Source organism: Octodon degus, unplaced genomic scaffold, assembly GCF_000260255.1.
Source record: "Octodon degus isolate 3935 unplaced genomic scaffold, OctDeg1.0 scaffold00010, whole genome shotgun sequence".
Lineage (NCBI taxonomy): Eukaryota > Metazoa > Chordata > Mammalia > Rodentia > Octodontidae > Octodon > Octodon degus.
Genome location: NW_004524586.1, coordinates 5956617 through 5976276, shown reverse-complemented (window position 1 = coordinate 5976276; position 19660 = coordinate 5956617). Strand labels below are relative to the sequence as shown.

Below are 19660 nucleotides of genomic sequence, written 5' to 3'. Positions count from 1 at the left end.
TTTTTTTTTTTAATTCATTCAAGCATATGATTCACACAGTTATATATAATTTAATGTGATGGATAAACGCCCAGACTAGGTGTAAGGGAATAGAGTACACCCCTTTCTCCATGAGGCATTGATAAATGGAAGCACTGGGCTCTGTTCCGTGTCATACTTAAGGCCTGACTGACTGCACCACAGGGTGACCCTTTACCTCTAACATGGTCGTGCACCTTGTGGTGACTGGAGCTGCAGTAGATTCAGATATACAGTGGGTTAATGCAATTCCCTTCCATTTGTATTTTGCCTGCTTTCCCTAAGTGGCTGTTTTCCTCACTTGCACAGTCATTTTTCATTGGCATTATGGTAATAGCCTATTCAGGCGGTTGATCGTTTTAATAATAATACCAATAGAATAGAAGGTAGATCTGTAGTGCTGGAGTTCCACAATATTTCAGATATTCCAAAGCTGTTTATATTGACTCACCTACAGCCTGATGCTGGTCTTTTGGGTCAGGAGCACCTACACTTCATTTAGTTAATAAATTACTATTGTTTTTGAACATTTTATATTAACACTGATGACCTATATGATAGTATTTATTTTCTATTTCTATTTTACTTTATTCTTTTCCATTCTATTTTTTATTCTATTCTATTTCTGTTCCAATTTTATTTTATTTTCTATTTCTGTTTCTATACCTCCTGGTGGGTCATTGGCCAGAGGTATGTACAAGGTGGCTGCACCTCTGCACGTGCCCCAAGCCTCCCGGAATGTGTGGTTCGAGATTAAAAGATAGCTCAGAGGACTGTGTTCAAGGCGATCAAACACTCTGCCGTAAGGAATGCGGGCTCTGGCCCGTGTTCTGCCCATGCTCCATTTCATTGCTCAGATTGAGACCACCAGGACCTTCCCCTGTCCTTCCCCTGTCACCTGCCTGAATTCCTGCGCAGGTGTCCTTCCTTTGTCCTTTATCCTTGCTTCCTGGTTCTACCAATAAGAAGCCTGAGGCTTCAGTTCAGGGTTGGGTTTTAAAGGCTTTCTCGTGCTGAGGGGTCTCGGCTGGGGGCAGCCCTTCTGGGACCTCTTGGAGTTTGGATCAGACTCGGCTCCCAGTGGCCTTTCACCCTTTTGTGCTGTGCTAGCGTCATGAGCTTCAACCCTTCAACCTCTTCTCTTGTCTGTTCCGAATTCTCAGCTTAGGTAAGACATGGAACAGAAGATATGCAGAATATTTCTTCTGAAAAAGAAAGTCTGTATCCTAATGATCAACTTCAACCAGATTATTTGTATAGTTTGCAGATTTCTGAGGTTTCTGCTGATTTCTTCACACCAATAATTTGCAGCTAACGAAATGTACAATTCTCAAAAATTTTTGTAAAAACAAAAAAGTGACAAATACAGCATGACCGAACTAGCTTTTGCACTAACATTTGTTTTTGTTCATATTGCCTAATTAGGTTAATAAGAAAGCTCCTTAATTTCTATGAACACATTTGTCTTGAAATAATTTAATGTTGCTTCCCATTTTCTTATATATTTTGTATGTTTGGAAGAGAAAGTCTTCTGAGATAAGTCAGTGAAGAGGTGATGTCTGTAAAAGGGTTTCTTGGGCTGGGGAGACAGCTCAGTAGCATAAATGCCTGCTTGGAAAGTTCAAGGTCCCTAGTTCGATTCCCCGGTACTGATAAATAAATAAATAAATAAATAGGATTTATTTCTTAGTAGAATAATTAGCCAAAATAAGTTTATAGTTATGGAAACAGAATCTTTAGTAATACAAGATAATATGTAGGATCATTTGGTCACTTTTCCATCATTAAGACAAAATATCCAGCACTTTCTATTTAAAACAGGGAAGGTTTCATTTGGCTCAGTTCTTAGAGAACTCAGACCATCATAAGTGGTCTGCCTTCAAGCAGGTAGGCGTAGAGGAAGCTACTGGTGGGCGGAAGCCGTTCATCCCCTTTTAATGAACCAAGACAGCCAGCCTTGGTGGCGCATGCTTGTAATCTCAGCACTCAGGAGGGTGAGGCAGGCAGACTCCTGTGAGCTTGAGACCAGCTTGGGCTATAAAGTGAGCTCAAGGGCCAGCATGCGTAGCGAGATCAGGTTGTGGAGGTTTCAGTCCATAATCTGCAGGCTCCAAGGCAGAGTGGCACATGGCAGAGGGCAGCAGTTCATGGCCGTGGAAAACAACAAAAGCAAAAAGGGAGGGGCGGCAGCCGAATGCAAGTCTTTTATTAAAGATATCCTTTGCAGGTAATTTCTTCTGTGACACGTCTTTGCATTATCTTAAGAACATCTTGCAAAGAGCAGCAATTCTTAGTTTGGTGATTCCAATTTTCCATTTATGGTTTTATAGATCATGCTTTTGGTGTCTTACCTAAGAAGTCGTGGCCTAACCCTACACGAAGAGCTTTCTCTGCTTTGTGTGGAAGTTGCATAGTTTGGGGGTTTTCTTTTAGGCCTCATGATCTGTTTTGAACTTTTGAATATGGTGTGAGGCATAGATTGAAGGGTTTTGTTTTAATTTACATCCAACTTATTACCCAGAAAAAAGTTGTCGTTGCACTTGTATGATCTCCACTCTGCATTTTAAAGCAGTAACGTACAGTAGTCCCTCGCTATCTCACAAGTCAACTTTGGCTGTTTCGCAGATTTTCAAAAAATATTAATCTAAATTATTACAGATTTTTTGCTATGTTGCGGGATTTTGCAGTACCTTACAGTATACATATGTTGTTCAAATTACATAGGTTTATGAGTTTAGTAAATGGCTAAGAACATTAGAAGTGATTTTAAAAGTGTAGGAAAGATTTTTATAAGAGTGTGGGAAGGGTTTATAAAGCCTTAAAGTATATATAAGTACTAAAATAAATACAAGATCGCTACTTCACTGATTTGGACTTATCACGGGGTGTCTGGAATGTAACCTCTGTGATAAGTGAGGGACCACTGTATTTTGATTTTTTTAGATTAATTTGAGCTAGAGAAATTTGTATGAAGGACGCAGCAGGGGGAGTCCTTGTGTCTCTGCAGCGGCACCGTGGAGCTGGCTGCCGCGGTCCCCGCCTGCTGCGTGGGCCTCCGCTCCACTGAGCCGCTTCGGTCCAGCAGGTTCTTCCCCCAGCAGCACCGCTGATATTCTGATCCAGGGGCCATGGGCAGACGTTGGAGTGATTTTATTTAAGCTAAAAATCAGACCTATCTCAGGCCCTTTTATTTTTTAGAAGTCAGTATATCTACATTTTAAATAACAGTCCATTCCAGAGCCCTTACGGCAACTAGATCAGTTGAAGAAGCAAAGTATTTGGTGGTGTTGCCCTTCTTATTTGGAAAAAGCCCGATATAGGAACAAATTTTGATTTTTTTTTTTAAGCTCTGAATGAGTAGTGTGAAGGAAAGAGGTGTTTATTTTTTAGGTATGCCACACATTTTTTTCCTTGTCACATAAATAACTTAATTGTGCAAAATTTGGAAGTGCAGTAAAATAATTTTAAATGACCCAAAATTCCACTACCAACAGTTTTTTAGCTCTTTAGCTAAATCCTGATGGATTTCACCGGCTCCAAGGGAGGAGGCAGCTCCTTGCTTCTCCCTTTGTGTCTCCTCCTGTCACCCTGAGCGGGATCAGATGTTTCTCCCATTCTTTTCACGCCAGTACTGAGAACTGGAGTTGTAGCCATTCTGCTGGCTTTCCGAGTGGATTTGCAGATTCACAGCAAATTTTATTTTTGTTTAGTTGTTTTTTTACTTCCTTTGAAGGAAATGAGAATGGATGGAAGAAGAGTTTATTAAAGTGAGTGTATCCTTGTTGTGGAAAATGAGAAGAATAATTTAAAAGAAACATTTAAAAACCAGAAAGAAATCGCTTACATTCCCTAGAAGTGATCGCTTCAGCCATTTAACTTTCTTCATATCCTTTCAATACCTTGTTTTTATATATACATTTTTAGCATCCTTTATAAAATAACAGCTATGTCAAAGGAATTTTCTTTGTCATTGAAACACTAGTATTTTGAATAGCTATATAGAGTTATCATTTAAATGTAATTTATGTCTTTGATACTATACATTTTTTCCAGTTGTTTGCAGCTGTGAATTGTATTGTAGTGAATATATCTGTTTCTATCTCTGATCATTTTTCTTAGAATAAATCTTCCAAAGTAGTTTATGACCAAAAAAATGACACGGATTTTGGTTCATGTTGCAGTCTTCCTTAGAGCAGGTAAGTTCTCCATTAAACGCTCTAAATAGGCCACTGTGAAATGTGGTGAATAGTTACTATTTGTTTCCAGATTCAAATCCTGAATAGTGGTTAACAGGCTGACCCCAGCCTTCCGAGCTGCCCCTCAAAGTGTAGATAGAGCCTCTTTTTGTCCCCTCCCTTTCAGGACAGGGATCCCCTCCCAGGCAGGTCTGCCAGTGTGGAGCTCCCTGATGGCGTGGTCCACGTGTGGCTTATTCCTCTGGCCACGCACCTGACCTGCCCTGAGCATGGTGCTCTTCCCCTCTTGCAGCCCCCTGCCGTGGAGGACCTGCTCAGCACGCTCCTGGCTCCAGTCATCATCTCCTCCGTAACCATGCTGGAGAAACTCTCAGACACATATACCTGCTTCTCCACAGAAAATGGTGACTATCTGCACGTCCTTCACTTGGTGAGTGTGTGGGCCTGTGGGCCACATCCCTCTTCCTCCTCCTCCATGGGGCCTCTGTGTGCCTGTCCCCCGTCTTGGACTACAGACTGCTGTGGAAGGCAGGAACTGCACAGCGTCAGAGCCTCTGGCATAGTTCTCCGAGGAGATCGAGGCAGGTGGAGGGGGCGCTACAATGCCTGGCTGACGCCGCCCGCTGTGCCCACAGTTTGGAGAATGCCTGTTCATCGCCATCAATGGAGACCACACTGAGAGCGAAGCGGACCTCCGGCGTAAGCTGTGTGTGCTCAAGTACCTGTTTGAGGTGCACTTCGGGCTAGTTACTATGGACGCCCAGCTCATCCGAAAGGAGTGAGTCTCCAAGGCTGGTCGCTGGGTCTTGCTGGGTGTGGCCTTAGGGCCAGTGAGCCTCTGCTCGGCCTCAGTGAAGCCGCATTTGCATACTCTGCCCTCACTGTGTCCCTGGATCTAAGAATCAGAGCTCAAAGGAGCTGTGAAAACTGTCTTTTCGAGCCTCTCAGGGTAAATAACTTTGCCCAGAGATAGCCAGTTGGTCAGCGGCAGCATCTGGCCTGAGCTCAGCATCCCCATTATGCTCTCTGCCCACGGCCAACCTCAGTGGTCTGTCACTACCAGCCAGGCCTGAGCCAGTCCTGTCTGGCTCCTCAGAGCTGCCCTGGACTCTCCCTTTGGAAAGACACGTTCCCATGCATATCTACTCTGGTGACCCTTCCTGAAGGGCGTGGCCCCAGAAGCCTTCTCCGACCCTATCCTGACACCCTGAGCAAAGCAACACGAGTGAGCACCCACAGTGAGGCACTTCCTATACGTGCAGGCGTCCTGTCTTGAGTTGTAGCTCTCACAGTGTTGGTGGCGCATGCTACAGGCAGTGAATGCCCCTTATACAAGTCACTTTCGTCTTTCCAGGTCTGTCAGTGTTAGAGAGGGCTGTGCCCTTGTGTTTGCCCCTCATAGCAAGACAGCATTATCTGCTTTGAGGGATCTGTGGAGGACATGAGAGGCACAGAAAATGCAGGAACCGTCCTGGCTCCTTTTATCTTGCTCTCATCTTTTACCCAGTGGCCTGACCCCTGGTTCCTGCCCGTGCTGCTCAGCCAGGGCACACATGAAGCACAGCCCCCCTCTGCTCGGGGCTCTCCCACAAACACACAGTGATGTTACTGAGCTCTCTAGGTCCGATGCTGGCCTGGGATAAGATCTTTGGGTTGGTCGGAAGTACCCGGCTTTCTCACATGCCTCTGTCTGTGTTTCTGCCTCAGGCTGAGGCCTCCAGACCTGGAGCAGAGGGCCCAGGTGTGGGCTCACTTCCAGAGCCTGCTGTGGACCTACAGCCGCCTTCGGGAGGAGGAGCAAAGCTTCGCTGTGGAGGTGACTGGGGTACCAAGGCCTCAGGCCTGGGAAGGGTTGGGTTAGAAGGGGTAGCTGCCAGCTTGAAGACCATGTTTTGATCTTTATGAGTAGGGGCACAAGCAGAATTGTCCTTTCTGGTCATATGGTGGCCCGGTAAAACTGACTTTTCAGTGCAGTGTTAGGAATCACTGTAGATTACAGAACTCTGGAGATAGTGCCTTTAAGCTTGCTTCCCACCCCAGGAAAGATGGAGCAAACCAAAACTAGGGTAGAAGGCGGTGAGCAGAAGCGGCACTAAAGGCAGCGTTGCCCTGAGTGAGGGATCCCTGCACTACAGCCAGCAAACAGTCCCCAGCCAGCAGCACCTTCAGGAGCTAAACCTGCCCCTTCCAGGGCCGACTGGGATGACGAGCTGGAGTGACTTTGGCAGCAGCACTGCCGTGACCCGTGTGGGGCAGACTCAAATTCTCACTGTGGAGCAGTGCCCACCAGTCATCAGAGGGCTTGTGCAGTGCATGCCCTCAGGGCCCACCCTCAGAGCTTCTCATTCAGTGGGTCTAAGCTCGGGGCGCTAGAGTCTGCATTTCTGGTAGATACCCATATGATGCTGAGGTGCCCATCCCAGAGTCACACCTTGAAACCGCTGCTTTAAGGGACAGACTAACCTGAAAAAGAAGTGGGCTTGCAATTAAAGAAGTTGGTGTCACCCTTGAAAACCCGCACTCCTGTCTGAGTAGGAGATTCTCTTGGTTCTGCTTAATACATCTGCATATGCTTTTTGAAGAAGGAGGAGGAGAGTGGGTGGAAAAAGAAGAGGAGAAAGGGAAAGGGCAAGAGGAGGAGAACAGGGGAAAAAAGATGAGAAGGAAGTCTGATGCACAAGAAAATAAGCCACCATGGCTGGAAGTCAGGAAGTCAGGAAATCACTGCCCAATCCAGGAAACATGCGCTACCCGCTGTATAATAAGAGGCGCCCCAGACCCTGAGGGATGAAGGCCCAAACCCTGTCCTTGAGAGAGCTCAGCCCGCTGTGAACACCAAAAGTGGAAGGGGCGTTCCAGATGCCACGCTGGGCTTCACGTGCCACGTCCACAGTAGCACAGAGGATAGAGTGGCTGGCTCTTTCTGGGACAGCAGGAAAGCCTTCTAGCCGGAAGTGACCTGATGCAGTTAGGGTGAAATCTGGACTCCTCCCCGGCCCACCAGGCCCGTGTGACTGTCGCCGCCTGTCTCCTGAGCCTCACCTCCAGCCTCTCTCATTCTCACTCTCGTGCATCGCTCATGTGGGATTTCTCTGTTTCAGAAAAGCTGAATGTTTAGCCCTGCCCGGCGTGTTCGTCTTTAGCTATGTGTTGTTTCTGAGTACTTGAAATGTAGCTCATCCAAGTTAAGTTATGCTGTACATATGCACCAAATTTTGATGACTTAGAACAGAAAGGAATGTAAAATATCAGAGTAATGCTTTTTTATATGTTGGTGACACTTCAGGTATATTAGACAATTTCACCTGTTTCTTTTTCCTAGAAATTATTAAATTATGCATAGGACTCATCCTCTGCGTTCTGAACAGTGACGCTCTAAATTACAGACCTCAGGCCTTTGCGCTTGCTCTTTGCTGTGCTTGCTATGTTCTTCCTCTCTTTCTTTGGCAGACTTTCCAGTTCCTTAGATACCAGTTTAGAGCTCACCTCCTCGGGGACACTCTCTGAGCACCCTACCCAAGTAGGTCTCCGCTATTTGTCTCTAGCTTAGCAATGTACATTCTTACCGAGCACATAGCGTGGTTGGCTTGGTTTCGGCTGCCTCATCCACTGAAGTCTGCCCACCCGGCTGTGAGCCCAGGCAGGCTGAGGCCGTGCCAGTCATGGTCTCTGCGCTCCGACACACCTGACCCCCAGCGTGAGCTCAGGGCAGACTGGAGCAAATGTGCCCACCCGCCCCAGGCTGCAGGACACGAAGGTGCTGGGTAACGGGCTTCCTCATTTGACCAGGCCGTGGAGCGGCTGGTCCACCCGCAGCTCTGTGAGCTGTGTATAGAGACGCTGGAGCGGCACGTGGTCCAGGCCATCAATTGCAGTCCCTCGCGGGGCGCTGAAGAGGTCCTGCATGCCTTCCTGCTTGTGCACTCCAAGCTGCTGGCCTTCTACTCCAGGTGAGCTGCGCCCCAGCCTCCCACCCACGCCATTCTTAAGGATTTTTTTTTTTTTTTTTTTTTGCTCTGAATGCCTTCAGGGCAGGTTTGGCTGGCTCGAGTTGTGGGGATCGAACCACAGCAACCTGAGCCTGACTGCTTTGCGGAAGCAGCCACTTAAAGAGCTGAGCTGGGCCAGGCCCCCGACCCACGCCATTCTTACGCCCTCTGCCTGGAAGTCGTGGTCTCCTGGCCCAGGCACCCCCTTTACTTCCATGCAGTGTTCCCAGACTTCACTTTTTCTGCCTCCCCGCCCACCCCTCTCTGAGGCACTTCCTTCGGGAGCACCTCGTAGAGTCCGCAGTAAGGAGTATGAGTATGTTCCTACTACTCTATGGGCTTTCCCCATTGGTGGTGGTTTTATTTTTTCACAACCAAATTTTATTTTAAAAATTGATGTAATTTTGTTTATACCTAGCTCCAGGAAGGGCAGATAGCCAGCCCGCTGCATACTCCGTGACGCTGCTTGAGGCGTCATGCAGGGCTAACAGCTTCCTGTTCCTGTCTCCGCAGCCACAGTGCAAGCTCCCTACGTCCGGCCGACCTCCTTGCTCTCATCCTCCTGGTTCAGGAGCTGCACCCCAGCAAGGGCACCATGGAGGAGGATGACCTTGCCCAGGTGTCTGGGCAGCAGGGAGAAGGCTGGGAAGACCTGCTGGAGAGTGGTGGGCAGGCCCTGAGGGCTGAGCTTGTCAGGGGACATCTGGGCCAAGGAGTGGTATAGTGTTTACCAGTGGAAGGGGAATTTTGAATTGCCTGTGGTCTAGTGGTTAAAACTAGATTTATGGAATTGGTCCTCGTTGGAAACCTAACTTCTCTACTTTACCATGTGAGTTGAGGTTCCATTTTTTGCAGTGGGAATAATGGTGGTGTTGCCCTTACTGAGGTGTTATGAGGGATTAAAAACACAAGCCACATAACTCCCAGCAGTGCCTGGGCAGAATCAAGGCTCGCTGCTAACTGACCTGGGGACATTGTCATCAGTGGCATAGGTGCAGGTTTGAAATGTGTTGGGTTTAGGGAATCTCTGGCTCTGAAGAAAGAGTGGACCACCTAGGATTGAAACCTTCCTGGAAAGTCTGAGGACCTAGGCCGGCAGTAGAATAGGTTGGAAGGGCAGAGGGCTTCTCTGTGATGTGTCGGGAAGCAGAGGATGGGTAGAGAGAAGCCAGATGTGCGCTAACCGATGTCTCTGCTGTCCTCAAAGCCTCCCCCACACAGGAAACCCCGGAGCAGCCAGAACATCCCCGTGCAGCAGCCCCGGAGCCCACACTCCTCAGGCCCAACCAAGGACAGTTCTTCAGGGACGGTGTGTGCCACACCCTGTGTGCAGTGCGGAGGGTGGATCTGTCTTGCTGTGTGACCTGCATTTTCCCAGGAGAGCAGGGGCCTGAGCCACCTGGGAGAGGCCCACCTGGCCCTTGGCCCATGGCCTGAGCTGCCACTTCTCCCGCAGGACACAGACAGCTTCTCCCTGCCTGAGGAGTACTTCACACCAGCCCCTTCCCCTGGGGAGCAGAGCTCAGGTGAGGCCTGGGGACAGCAATGGTGGCAGCCTGAGGGCAAATGTCCACACGTGGCCAAGACAACAGCTTCGAACAGTTCAGTGGCTCTCTGGGTATCTCCTAAGGGCCAAGCAGGGAGCCCAAATGCCTGTAGCACAAGCTGTTACCTGCATCCCTGTTCTCTGCCAGCCCTGGCATGAATGTTAGGACTCCTAAGGCTGCTCGAGCAATCCATAAAACTTACTTTCTTTTTTTTGTTGCAGAACTAGGGATTGAACCCAGGCCCTTGCGCTTGCCAGGCAAGCGCTTCTGCGCCATCTCCCCAGCCCCCATAAAACTTTCTATGACAAGGTGATTTCTTTTTAGAACTCCCCTTTATATATAGTCTCAACTGCATCCTTTTCTGTAGATAATTAAGCCATTAAGTAAAATTAAATAATCATTTGATTTCAGGTACATTTTGAAATCTAAGCATTTAATCTCTAACTTATACCTTAACCTGTTTTTCCAGTGTATATTGATAAACAGTAAAGATGAACTATTAATATTCAAAAGGTTGCTAACTAAAAGATGCACAGAGTTGCTTAGAGAAGAAGAGAAGCCAAAATCCAGATTGTCCTCATCTTTGTGAGCATGTCTTATGCGTCTCTGAAGTTCTTAGAATAAAAGAAAGGATGCTCTTGGCTCACACCATCTGAGAGACAAAAGAGGACCCAAGTAGAAAGGGAGAAACTTCTTGGGGATGGTTTTGAAGGGAGGTTTATTAAGTGGCTTCCCTAGAAAGCAGCCCCAGCCTTGGCTGGGCACCTGGGGCATCGTCTGGGCCCAGGTGGGTGCATGGGACCCACTGCCATGTGAAGAGTCCCTGCCCCAGGTGCACTTGAGTCCCTGCCCCAGGTGCACTTGGACACAACCTGAAGATCTTTAAAAACTATGAGCTGCGTCTGGGCTCCGAGATTCTAATGTAATTGTTTGAATTGTGACAGGACTCTGAAAAATTTTTTCAAAAGCTCTCCAATGACCTTCATGTTAAGCCAAGGTGAAGTGCCTTGGGGTTCGATGTTCCTAACTCTAGGTTCCAGGAGCCGGGAGCCTTGGTGGTGTGCCAGCTCCTATCCATGCCTTTCCTGGGGAGAGGCGTGGCCAGCAGCACATTCTCTGAGCTCTGTGAGCTCCAGGCGCAAGGAGCAGCACAGCTGTGGACAGACTCCGCAGTTCCTGCTTGCCACTTTCTTCCACATTCATCAAGACCCTCCTCCGCGCCTTTGCTCTCGGTGCTTCACTTTTCATTCCCCAGAGCTTTAAATGATACTGTGCAGTGCACAGAATTCTCAGGAGCGGATTGATGAGTTGTGTTCACCTCTCGCACCAGCCCCAGCACTGGGCACTTGCACCACACTACCTTCCTGATCTTTTTTATTTTTCACTTTGAAACAGGGTCTCAGTAAAGCACTAATCCATTTTTAAGTCAGCTTTGCAAAACTTAGGAACTTACTTTCCCCAGAGAAATCTGATTATAAATGAGGTTATTTGCAATGAAATTTAAGTGAATATTATCCTTACAAATGTCTAATGTCTCAAGTAATTGATGGTTTCTGTATTTTTCTGTGAAGCAGGAAGGAAATCAAGCTCAGTTCTTAGTACAGACTCGGTCCTCAGTAAAAGTGGTGATTGAGTAACTGAACAAGGCGTTAAGACCGTGTGTGCTGGCTCCTAGGGAGGACCTGAAGGAATAGAGGGCAGACCCAGGGGCTGAGCGAAAGGAGTTAAAGGCAGCGTGTGAGGAAAGTGCCCCCGCTGCCAGGCACGCCCACGAGCTCCATTCCCACCCATAGCCGGCTGTGGGAAGCTTGTCTCCTCTAGGCTGGGTACTATAGGCTGGTACTGCGGTGCCTACCTGTGCTTGCCAGCTGGGGAAGGGACGGCTTTTCTAGGGCTGAAGCCCTAGTGACGTGCCTTTGCTCCCACTGGTGCTCTGGCTGAGCTGGTGGCAGCTCCTGCTTCCAGACCTGCTACTGGGCCATTTACCTTACACTGTGACATTTTCACCTGTCCTACAGGTAGCACCATCTGGCTGGAGGCAGCGCCGTCTGACACGCCACAGGTGAGTCTCCTGGGTCTCCTTGGGCACCCGGGACTGTGGACACTGAGGAGCTGCTGGGCGCACATGTGGCTGCCCCTGCCTGCACCTGCAGAGTGGGTCAGCGTGGAGGGGACAGGCTGGGGAGTAAGAGTGGCCCTCCACACCCCACCACCTCCCACCCTCTCCGTGTTCTGGGGCATCACAGTCCAACTTATACAAACATTTTAGGGAAAAGTGAGAAATACAGGAAATATAAAAAGTGGAATAAAATTTCTCTTAGTGCCACCCTAAAAGTGAAATGAGCAGTTTTGGATGTTTCCTTCCACTTCTTTATGACTTTATCCACAGCCCATGTGCCCCTCCTGGGTATGTACACGCATGTTGTGGATCTTAACGTACTTCATTATACTGTTTTACTCCAACATTTTGCCATTTACAAAGTTGTCTTCAGCAGTACGAGTTTTAAGGATTATTCAAGAGGCCATCGATGCATATGTCACTATCAAATCCTCAGAACAAGTGGTTCATTGTTTGCAGTTTTGTATGTATGTTACGTATAACTGGAGTCGCATCCTTATAGAGAAATTTTTGTGGCATCCGTACTTATTTCCTTAATTCTCTCTTTTTTTTTCTCTCCTCTCAAATGCTGTTTCTCAGAGCTCTCACTTAGGCTGGTGTCTTACTCACTTAGCTGTTTTTACCTTAGCACCTCCAGTTGAGGGGCGGTCAGGACATTCTGAGGCACCTGAAGTGATGAGCATATTGAACTCAAATGCGTTCCTCCCGTTGAAGGTGGGGCAGGGAGCCTCTCCCCAGCCCCAGTGTCTCTGTCCTCCTTCTCCGTCCCTCCTGGGCTCCCCACGCACCTGCTCTGCCACTTTCCCACTGCACTGCCTGAACCGTAATTGTGACTGGGCAGAAAGGCCCAGGGTAAGCGGGGACCAGATGGACTGCAGGGACTACAGCTGCCAGGACAGGTCAAGCTGAAGGGGTCTAAGAACCGGGATTTCTCTCACTAAACACATCTGTTCCCCAGAGTGCCGGGGTAGAGCAGGGAAGGGACAGATCCCACTTGGGGTGGGGTCCAGAAGGCTCTTCTCCTTGCCCACCTATTGACAGTGCTTCCTCTGCAGGTAGCTGAGGACACCCTCCAGACGCTGGCTGCCCGTTCCCCAGTGCCGTCTTGTCCCAGAAGGATCTTCCTGGATGCCACTGTGAAGGACAGCTACTGCCCTTTGGTGCCGCACACCATGTACTGCCTGCCGCTGTGGCCAGGGATCACCATGGTGCTCCTTACCAAGGCACGGGCCTCCCCTGCCCTAGGGGTGCTCGGGCCCTGACGCTGTTGGCTGCCCGCTCCATCTGCTCTCTGCTCTTGCCTGCAGAGCTCCAGCACGCCGCTGGCCCTGGCTCTGTACCAGCTGCTGGATGGCTTTTCTCTCCTGGAGAAGAAGCTGAAGGAGGGCCAGGGGGCTGGGAACGCCCTGCGGTCCCTGCCCCTTGTGGGAGATCTGCGCCAGAGGATGGACAAGTTCGTCAAGAGTCGAGGGGGGCAGGAGATCCAGGTGGGCCCTAGGCTGTGGGGCAGTTAATACCTAGCAGATGAGAGGCCGGTAGCTCTGGGTTCTGTCCTCACTTCTCACAGAACTGGGATTCTTGTTTTCCTCATTATGTAAACAAAACTGAGTAGCCACACTCCAAGTTTTCAGAGCACTTTATGTGAGTTTAATAGAATGTAAATTGTAATTCCCATTTTTTTAGAGGAAGAAACTGAGGCTTGGGTAAGTTGTAATTTAGCCGAGATTAGCTGGCTCATTCATGAGTAGCAATGCCAAAGTCTAGAGTGATGATACCCTAAAGACCAGTGACCTGCATGTCATGGGGCATCCTCCCTGCAGGGTCACTTTCCACCTGGGCACCAGGGGCTGCACACTGACGTACAGGACACACAGTGCTGGGGTAGGAACTGAGACTGGGAGCCAACTTGGGTGAGATGCCCTGGAAGCGCACTGTGTAAACACCATGTGGAAAGTAACTCCCCATCCTTCTTCCAGAGCACCTGGCTGGAGTTTAAGACCAAGGCCTTTTCCAGAGCGGAACTAGGATCAGAGTAAGTGGAAGCCCTTGACAAAAGAGTCCATGGGATGAGACAGATAAGTCTCCAGACCACAGATCCCTGCAGCCTGCAAGAGAGGAGTCCAGGAAGGGGCTGACGTATAGCAACACCTAGGGAAAGCAGAGGGCCGGCCCACAGGCTTCAGGGACAGAGCTGGAAGTCGCGGGTGATCTGTGAGGGCGCCTGGTGTCCAGACAGCCCAATGTAGTGCTGCCTGGGGGCTGCCTCCAGCAGGTCTCTGCGAAAGTTAGCAAGATCAGTGGTTGGCAGAGGTACCCCAGAGCCAGGTGCCATGCCGGGGAGAGCAGGGAAGCTGCCTTCTGGCCCAGTGAAGGGGTGTGTTGTACATGGTGGACGTGGCCACGCGGGCCAGCGCAGTGTCTGTCCTGCTGTGATGTGGTCACCTCCTGGTGTCCAGGCTGCTCCAAGTGTGTGGGAAGCTCAAGAGGCAGCTCTGCACCATCTACCAGCTCAGCTTCCTGAGTGCAGCACCCAGCAGGGGAGGCCCGTGCCTGCCGCAGCAGCTGCAGGACCGAGCCCAGAGGCTCATGCGGTGAGTGCAGTGGCTCCTTGGCGGAGCAGGAGCGAGCGGAGGGTGGCCCTCCCCGCTGCTGCACTTCCCCTTCCCTCTTGGCAGAGAAAGACTGCTGGACTGGAAGGACTTCCTGTTGGTGAAGAGCCAGAGGAACGTCACCATGGTGTCATATCCTGATGCTTGGCTCCGCCCCCCAGGAAAGCCTGTGTCCAGGGCTCTAGGCTCTAGGGAAGGAAGAAAGGATTTCAACCCGTTTCTTTCTCTGAAGAAAAAGAATTGAAGATTGTGTCCCATATCGCTTATGGGTTGGGACACTAACGCCAGAGTTCCAAAAATCCTCCTGCCCAAAGTTAATTCATAAAAGCTCTAAAGAGCCTTCAGGCCAGTCCTGTCTAGCCATAAAAATGGTAATAGGTATTAGGGGGAAGGCTGGGCATTCCCAAGATCTGACTGGTTCAGGAGGCCCAGGCCATTCTCTTTGGATAGTAACAATACCCTGTAGCATGTAAAGGCCCTGATATGGCCTACAGTAACGTGTATCCCTGTTCAAAGAATCATTTCCAAGAGTTATTTGACTCTGGTATCATGAACACTAGTTTTATTGAGTACTTACTTGCCAGGGAATTTCAAGCCACTTTTCCTGTCCTAAAAGCGCCAACATGCCAGGCCTCAGTCTCCAGTGCCTTAGGTCCTCAGGACACTGGTGAAGGGGCTCCAGGGAGGACTTCTGCATGTGCCACTGCCCTTCCCGAGCCCTGCTCTCTATGGTCCCTGGCTCTCTGGGCCCCTTAACTCAGGCCGTTACCTACCTGGAGGACTTCCCAGGCTTGGTGCATTTCATCTATGTGGATCGCACGACAGGGCAGATGGTGGCTCCTTCCCTCAGCCACAGTGAGAAGACTTCGTCAGAGCTGGGCAAAGGTCCCCTGGCTGCCTTCATCAAAGCCAAGGTAACTGTTCCTAGCTAAAATGGAAAGACCTGCAAGCTCAGGTCATTTGGGCGTCGGAACTTTGTTTTTCTGTTTTGTGGTACCAAGGTTGGAACCCGGGGCCTCTAGCGTGCTAGGCAGTACTGTGCTACTGAGTTATACCATGAACACCATCAGAATTCAAAGCTAGGTGGCTTCCACTGAGGAAGCATTCTTGGGAGTTCTTTTCTTCTAATTTAATTGACTGTTTTTCATGGATAACTTGGTTTGGTTTGTTTTGGTTTGGGTGTTTCGGCATGGAAAGAGGTAACTCCCCCACTCCCTTCTTTCCTTCCTCTTTCCCTCCCTCCCTTACCTTTTTTTTGCAGTACTGGTTATTAAATCCAGGGTCTTTGCACTGAACTATGCTTCTCCTTCATTTTATTTAATATTTATTTATTTCTGAGACAGGGTATTTCTCAATGTCCATGTTACCCAGGCTGAGCCTGACCTTGCAACCCTCCGGCCTCAGACTGCCTGGCTGCTGGGATTCAGGCTTGTGCTGCCGCACCGGGCTTCTGCCGAGCGTGTCATGATTCAGATAACGGTTCTGCTGGGGACCAGGAAGCTTGTGTTAGAAACCAGTATCTGCCTCTTAGTAGCTGCCACAGGAAACAACAGGATTGCCTTACCGTACAGCTGCTGTATTACGGTAGAGATGATGAGGTGGCACATGTCACATATTTAGTGTAACTGTGTGGCACAAAGGACAGATACAGCTCAGAGCACGCTTGTGCCCTTGTCACCGCCGACCACGGCCTCGCCCTTCCCTGTGGAGACAGGCAGGCTGTCCGACACGTCGCGTTTGTTGCTGTGTATGCACTTGCTTGCGCTTTGCTCACTCTGTGTCCAGTTGTGTTTGCCACGTTTTCACTTCAGGTCCTCATGCCAGCAAATCTTCCATTACGTGATTTCTAACAACTCTATGATAGTCCATCATGGAACTGTAACGTGATTCATGGAGCTATTTTCCTAGTGTCTGAACCTTTAGATTATCTGTGTGCTTTTGTTGTTACAAATAATTCTTCAGTACACACCTGTTGTGCATTCACCTGAATTCTTATCCCTGATTATGTTCTCAATAGAGATTCCAGGAACTGGAATTGCTAAGCCAGTGGGAGGCGTGTTGTTAGGTGCACGTGCTCAAGTCGCCTTCTGCTAAAATACGGCCAATCCATGTATCTGTGTCTGGATATAATTAGTGTACTGTGATCAGGTGTGGGATGAGCCCTCCTTCCCTCGCACTAGGGCTGTTAGTGAGAGTGCCCACAGGTCTGTCCCAGTCCTAACGTGAGGGGACAGCTGAGCATCAGGCTGTCTTCCTTGGGCGTCTTTCACAGCCTCATTGCAGGTGCTGCTAAGGTAAGACAGCATCCCCGGGAGAGGGGAACCTAAGGCAGCTGTCCCCTCCGGTCCACTCTTCATTCAGGCTTTGTACTTGACCCACAGAGCAGAGGGCATGCCTGGCTCTGGGTGTCTGTGTTCCAACACGCTTCTCAGCTCCTGGTGTGGACCTGTGTGTTACCCCCGGGAGGGCTGAGTTGGGAGGGCAGAGGGCCTTGCTGAGTGGCCACACCTTGGTCTCCTACCACCATACTTATTTAGAGCAGCTTTGGCTAGTTGATAGCCTGAAAGGTCAGTTTTCTAATCTGTGACGTGTATATACAGTGCAGTTAGGCGTTTTATCCTTACAGTGGCTAAAGGGGGACCCATCTGTCCCTCTATCCTTCTGGAAGTGTTCTAGCCCAGTGCCTCGCTCCCTTCCTTGCTTCCTTTGGGTCTCAGAGGAGCTTCTGTGGGGTTCTTGCAGGGTTGCTAAATGCTGGCCCCTTCCCCAGGTCTGGGCTCTGATCCAGCTGGCACGCAGGTACCTGCAAAAGGGCTGCACCACACTGCTGTTCCGTGATGGAGACTTCTGCTGCTCCTACTTCCTGTGGTTTGAGAATGACATGGTAGGTTTGCCAGGTCCCTGGGCAGGATGGTCCTGAGGATTCCTTTTGTCTGCACAGTGTTTAGTCTGTCTGTTTTCTCTTCCTGTCCCTGGTGTGACAACACAGTGGCTGGGGCCCAGAACCTATGTCACACTGTCACTCTGACATCTAACTTTTTGGTCCCACGCACTGGCAGCCTTGTGCCATTGTCCAGGCAGCATCCAAGTAAACAAGAACAATGGACTCATGTCCTCACTGAGATCACGCCCCAGTGTCATCACCTTCCTGTGTGAAGCACCGAGCACACCACAGGGCCGTGCCAGGCTCGACCCGGTTTGTCTCCCTCAGGCCCGCGTTCCTCACCACATGCACCGCCTCCCCATTCTCTCCCCTCCACAGGGCTCCAAACTCCAGATGATCGAGGTGCCTGTCCTCTCTGATGACTCGGTTCCCATTGGTGTGCTGGGAGGCGACTACTACAGGTGATTCGGACTCACCATGTGGGGGCACTGCACACTCCAGGTGTGGTAATGAAGACAGACCCCCAAGAGGAAGTATCTCCTCCAGGAATGCCCCACCCAAAAGCTGGAAGCCCAGGATGGGGGCCTCTCACAGGCTGGCCAGCGTCCCACGGGGCTAGGAAGCCCCAGAGAGCAGGTCTGTGTCCTGCTTGTGCTGCATTTGGCTCTGCCTTGGCAGCATGAGATGCACGAGTGGGCCCAGAGCTTCGCTCCTGGCTCCCCTAGGTAGGATGCTTAGCCATGTGAAAGTTGTGCTCCAAGAGAGGAACGGGATCATCAGGAGCAGCGACAGGGTCGAGCAGCTAGGGCCGTGAGAGGACCAAGAGATTAGCCCTTGACTGGCTGGCCAGGAAAGGCCCTGCCTCAGAAGTGCCACAGCCTTGCTCCTCCTGAGTTCCATCCTCCCATTTCCCCCAGGAAGCTCCTGCGCTACTACAGCAAGAGCCACCCGACTGAGGCCGTCAGGTGCTACGAGCTGCTGGCCTTGCACTTGTCGGTCATCCCCACCGATCTGCTGGTGCAGCAGGCTGGCCAGCTCGCCCGGACCCTGGGTGAGGCCTCCCATGTGCCCCTGCCCTAAGCTGGGCACAGTAGGCCTGTGAGCCCGTTCTCCAGCCCAACCCCTCGGATATTCCCTGTCAAGAGCGTCCTCCCAAGGATATGTGCAGGCCTCAGAGCAGCCCTTGCGTCCACTTGGACTACCTCAAAGTGGGCGACCAGCAAGCCCCCAGTCCTGCCCTCTGGAGGGAAAGGCAGGTCATGGGCTTCGTCTTGATAGCAGCCATGGCTGTGAGATGGTGGTGGCTTCTCATTCAGAGCTACTTGTGTTCCCAGGAGAGGAAGTGCCCAGAGCTCAGTCTGCCTAAGGACACTCCCCTGGCCCCAGCCTCCCCTTTTGCTGCTCTGCAAGGAGGGGTGGCTCTTTTTCCTATCCCAGATGGAGGGCTCTCTGTTGGCTGCTTGAATTCCAGCTCTCCTGCCTCCTCCTTCTGCTACTTCTGCAGCTCTGAACTTCCCTTAAAATGCCAGGCCCATTTTCCCCTTGTTCCAAATGGTACCACCTGGTTAGGAGGATCACCGAACACTGGTATATACCCAATAAAAGTTGGTTACTGCCCTATCCAAGCCTTGAGTTCCTGTGCTTCTGGGCCGTTTGTTGCTGCTGACAAGCCCCTGGGTGCTGATTCGTGTAGGCACGCTCACGTCCAGGGCTGTGGCTCTGAGCTCCAGGCCCTGGCCAGCAATTCCCCTTCCCTTGGTCATTGTGTCCCCTGAATTAAGACCTCTTAGGAGCTCTCCAGGATGAACCCAAGGGCAGTCTCAGTGCTGGAAGAGGTGCAGCAGAAGCACACCAGTCACTGCAGAAAGGAACAGATGCCCCAAGTTGTGCATGGAGAGCCGTGGGCTGCAACTGTGGCAAGGACTGGGTGTTCCCGTGCAGGGGCCAGGGGTGGAGGGAACAGGGGTGCTAGGAGATGAGTCCTTAGAAGGTGGCAGAGAGAAGCCGTGGCAGTGGAGATGACAGATCTGTGTTCCTTGTTAGTACCATAATTTTATAGGTGGCAATTAAAAATAGCCTGAAAAACACAAAAGAGCATAAAGGAAAAATGCCACGGGTTAGGACACCTAATTTTGTTTTTAAATGTGCTGATTTTTTCCAGCTGCATGGTGTGAGGTATCTACTTTAGCTGAGCACCCAGACTTCTTCAAGGTCATCCCTGATATCTCAGAGGGTTCAGGGCCAAGACCTGCTGAGGTAGTTCCTTCCGCGGGCCGCTGCCTGTGAGTAGAGAGCCTC

The 19660-nt window shown here is 50.2% G+C and overlaps 1 protein-coding gene across 4 annotated transcripts in view; it reads left to right on the top strand.

The window, feature by feature from the left end:
* The window catches only part of Hps1 (HPS1, biogenesis of lysosomal organelles complex 3 subunit 1), a 24673-nt gene extending 5691 nt beyond the window's left edge, over positions 1-18982 (top strand). For all 4 annotated transcript variants that reach the window (XM_023708877.1, XM_023708875.1, XM_023708876.1 and 1 more), the window contains 17 exons: positions 4507-4644; positions 4850-4992; positions 5922-6030; positions 8004-8164; positions 8717-8822; positions 9411-9512; positions 9660-9729; positions 11769-11812; positions 12925-13092; positions 13177-13356; positions 13846-13901; positions 14326-14460; positions 14545-14610; positions 15248-15392; positions 17249-17362; positions 17741-17823; positions 18280-18982. In XM_023708877.1, the coding sequence (XP_023564645.1) occupies positions 4507-4644; positions 4850-4992; positions 5922-6030; positions 8004-8164; positions 8717-8822; positions 9411-9512; positions 9660-9729; positions 11769-11812; positions 12925-13092; positions 13177-13356; positions 13846-13901; positions 14326-14460; positions 14545-14610; positions 15248-15392; positions 17249-17362; positions 17741-17823; positions 18280-18442 (1983 nt within the window). In that variant the 3' untranslated portion in view covers positions 18443-18982. The remainder of the gene's footprint in view (positions 1-4506; positions 4645-4849; positions 4993-5921; positions 6031-8003; positions 8165-8716; positions 8823-9410; positions 9513-9659; positions 9730-11768; positions 11813-12924; positions 13093-13176; positions 13357-13845; positions 13902-14325; positions 14461-14544; positions 14611-15247; positions 15393-17248; positions 17363-17740; positions 17824-18279) is intronic.
* The last annotated feature ends 678 nt before the right edge of the window (positions 18983-19660 follow it).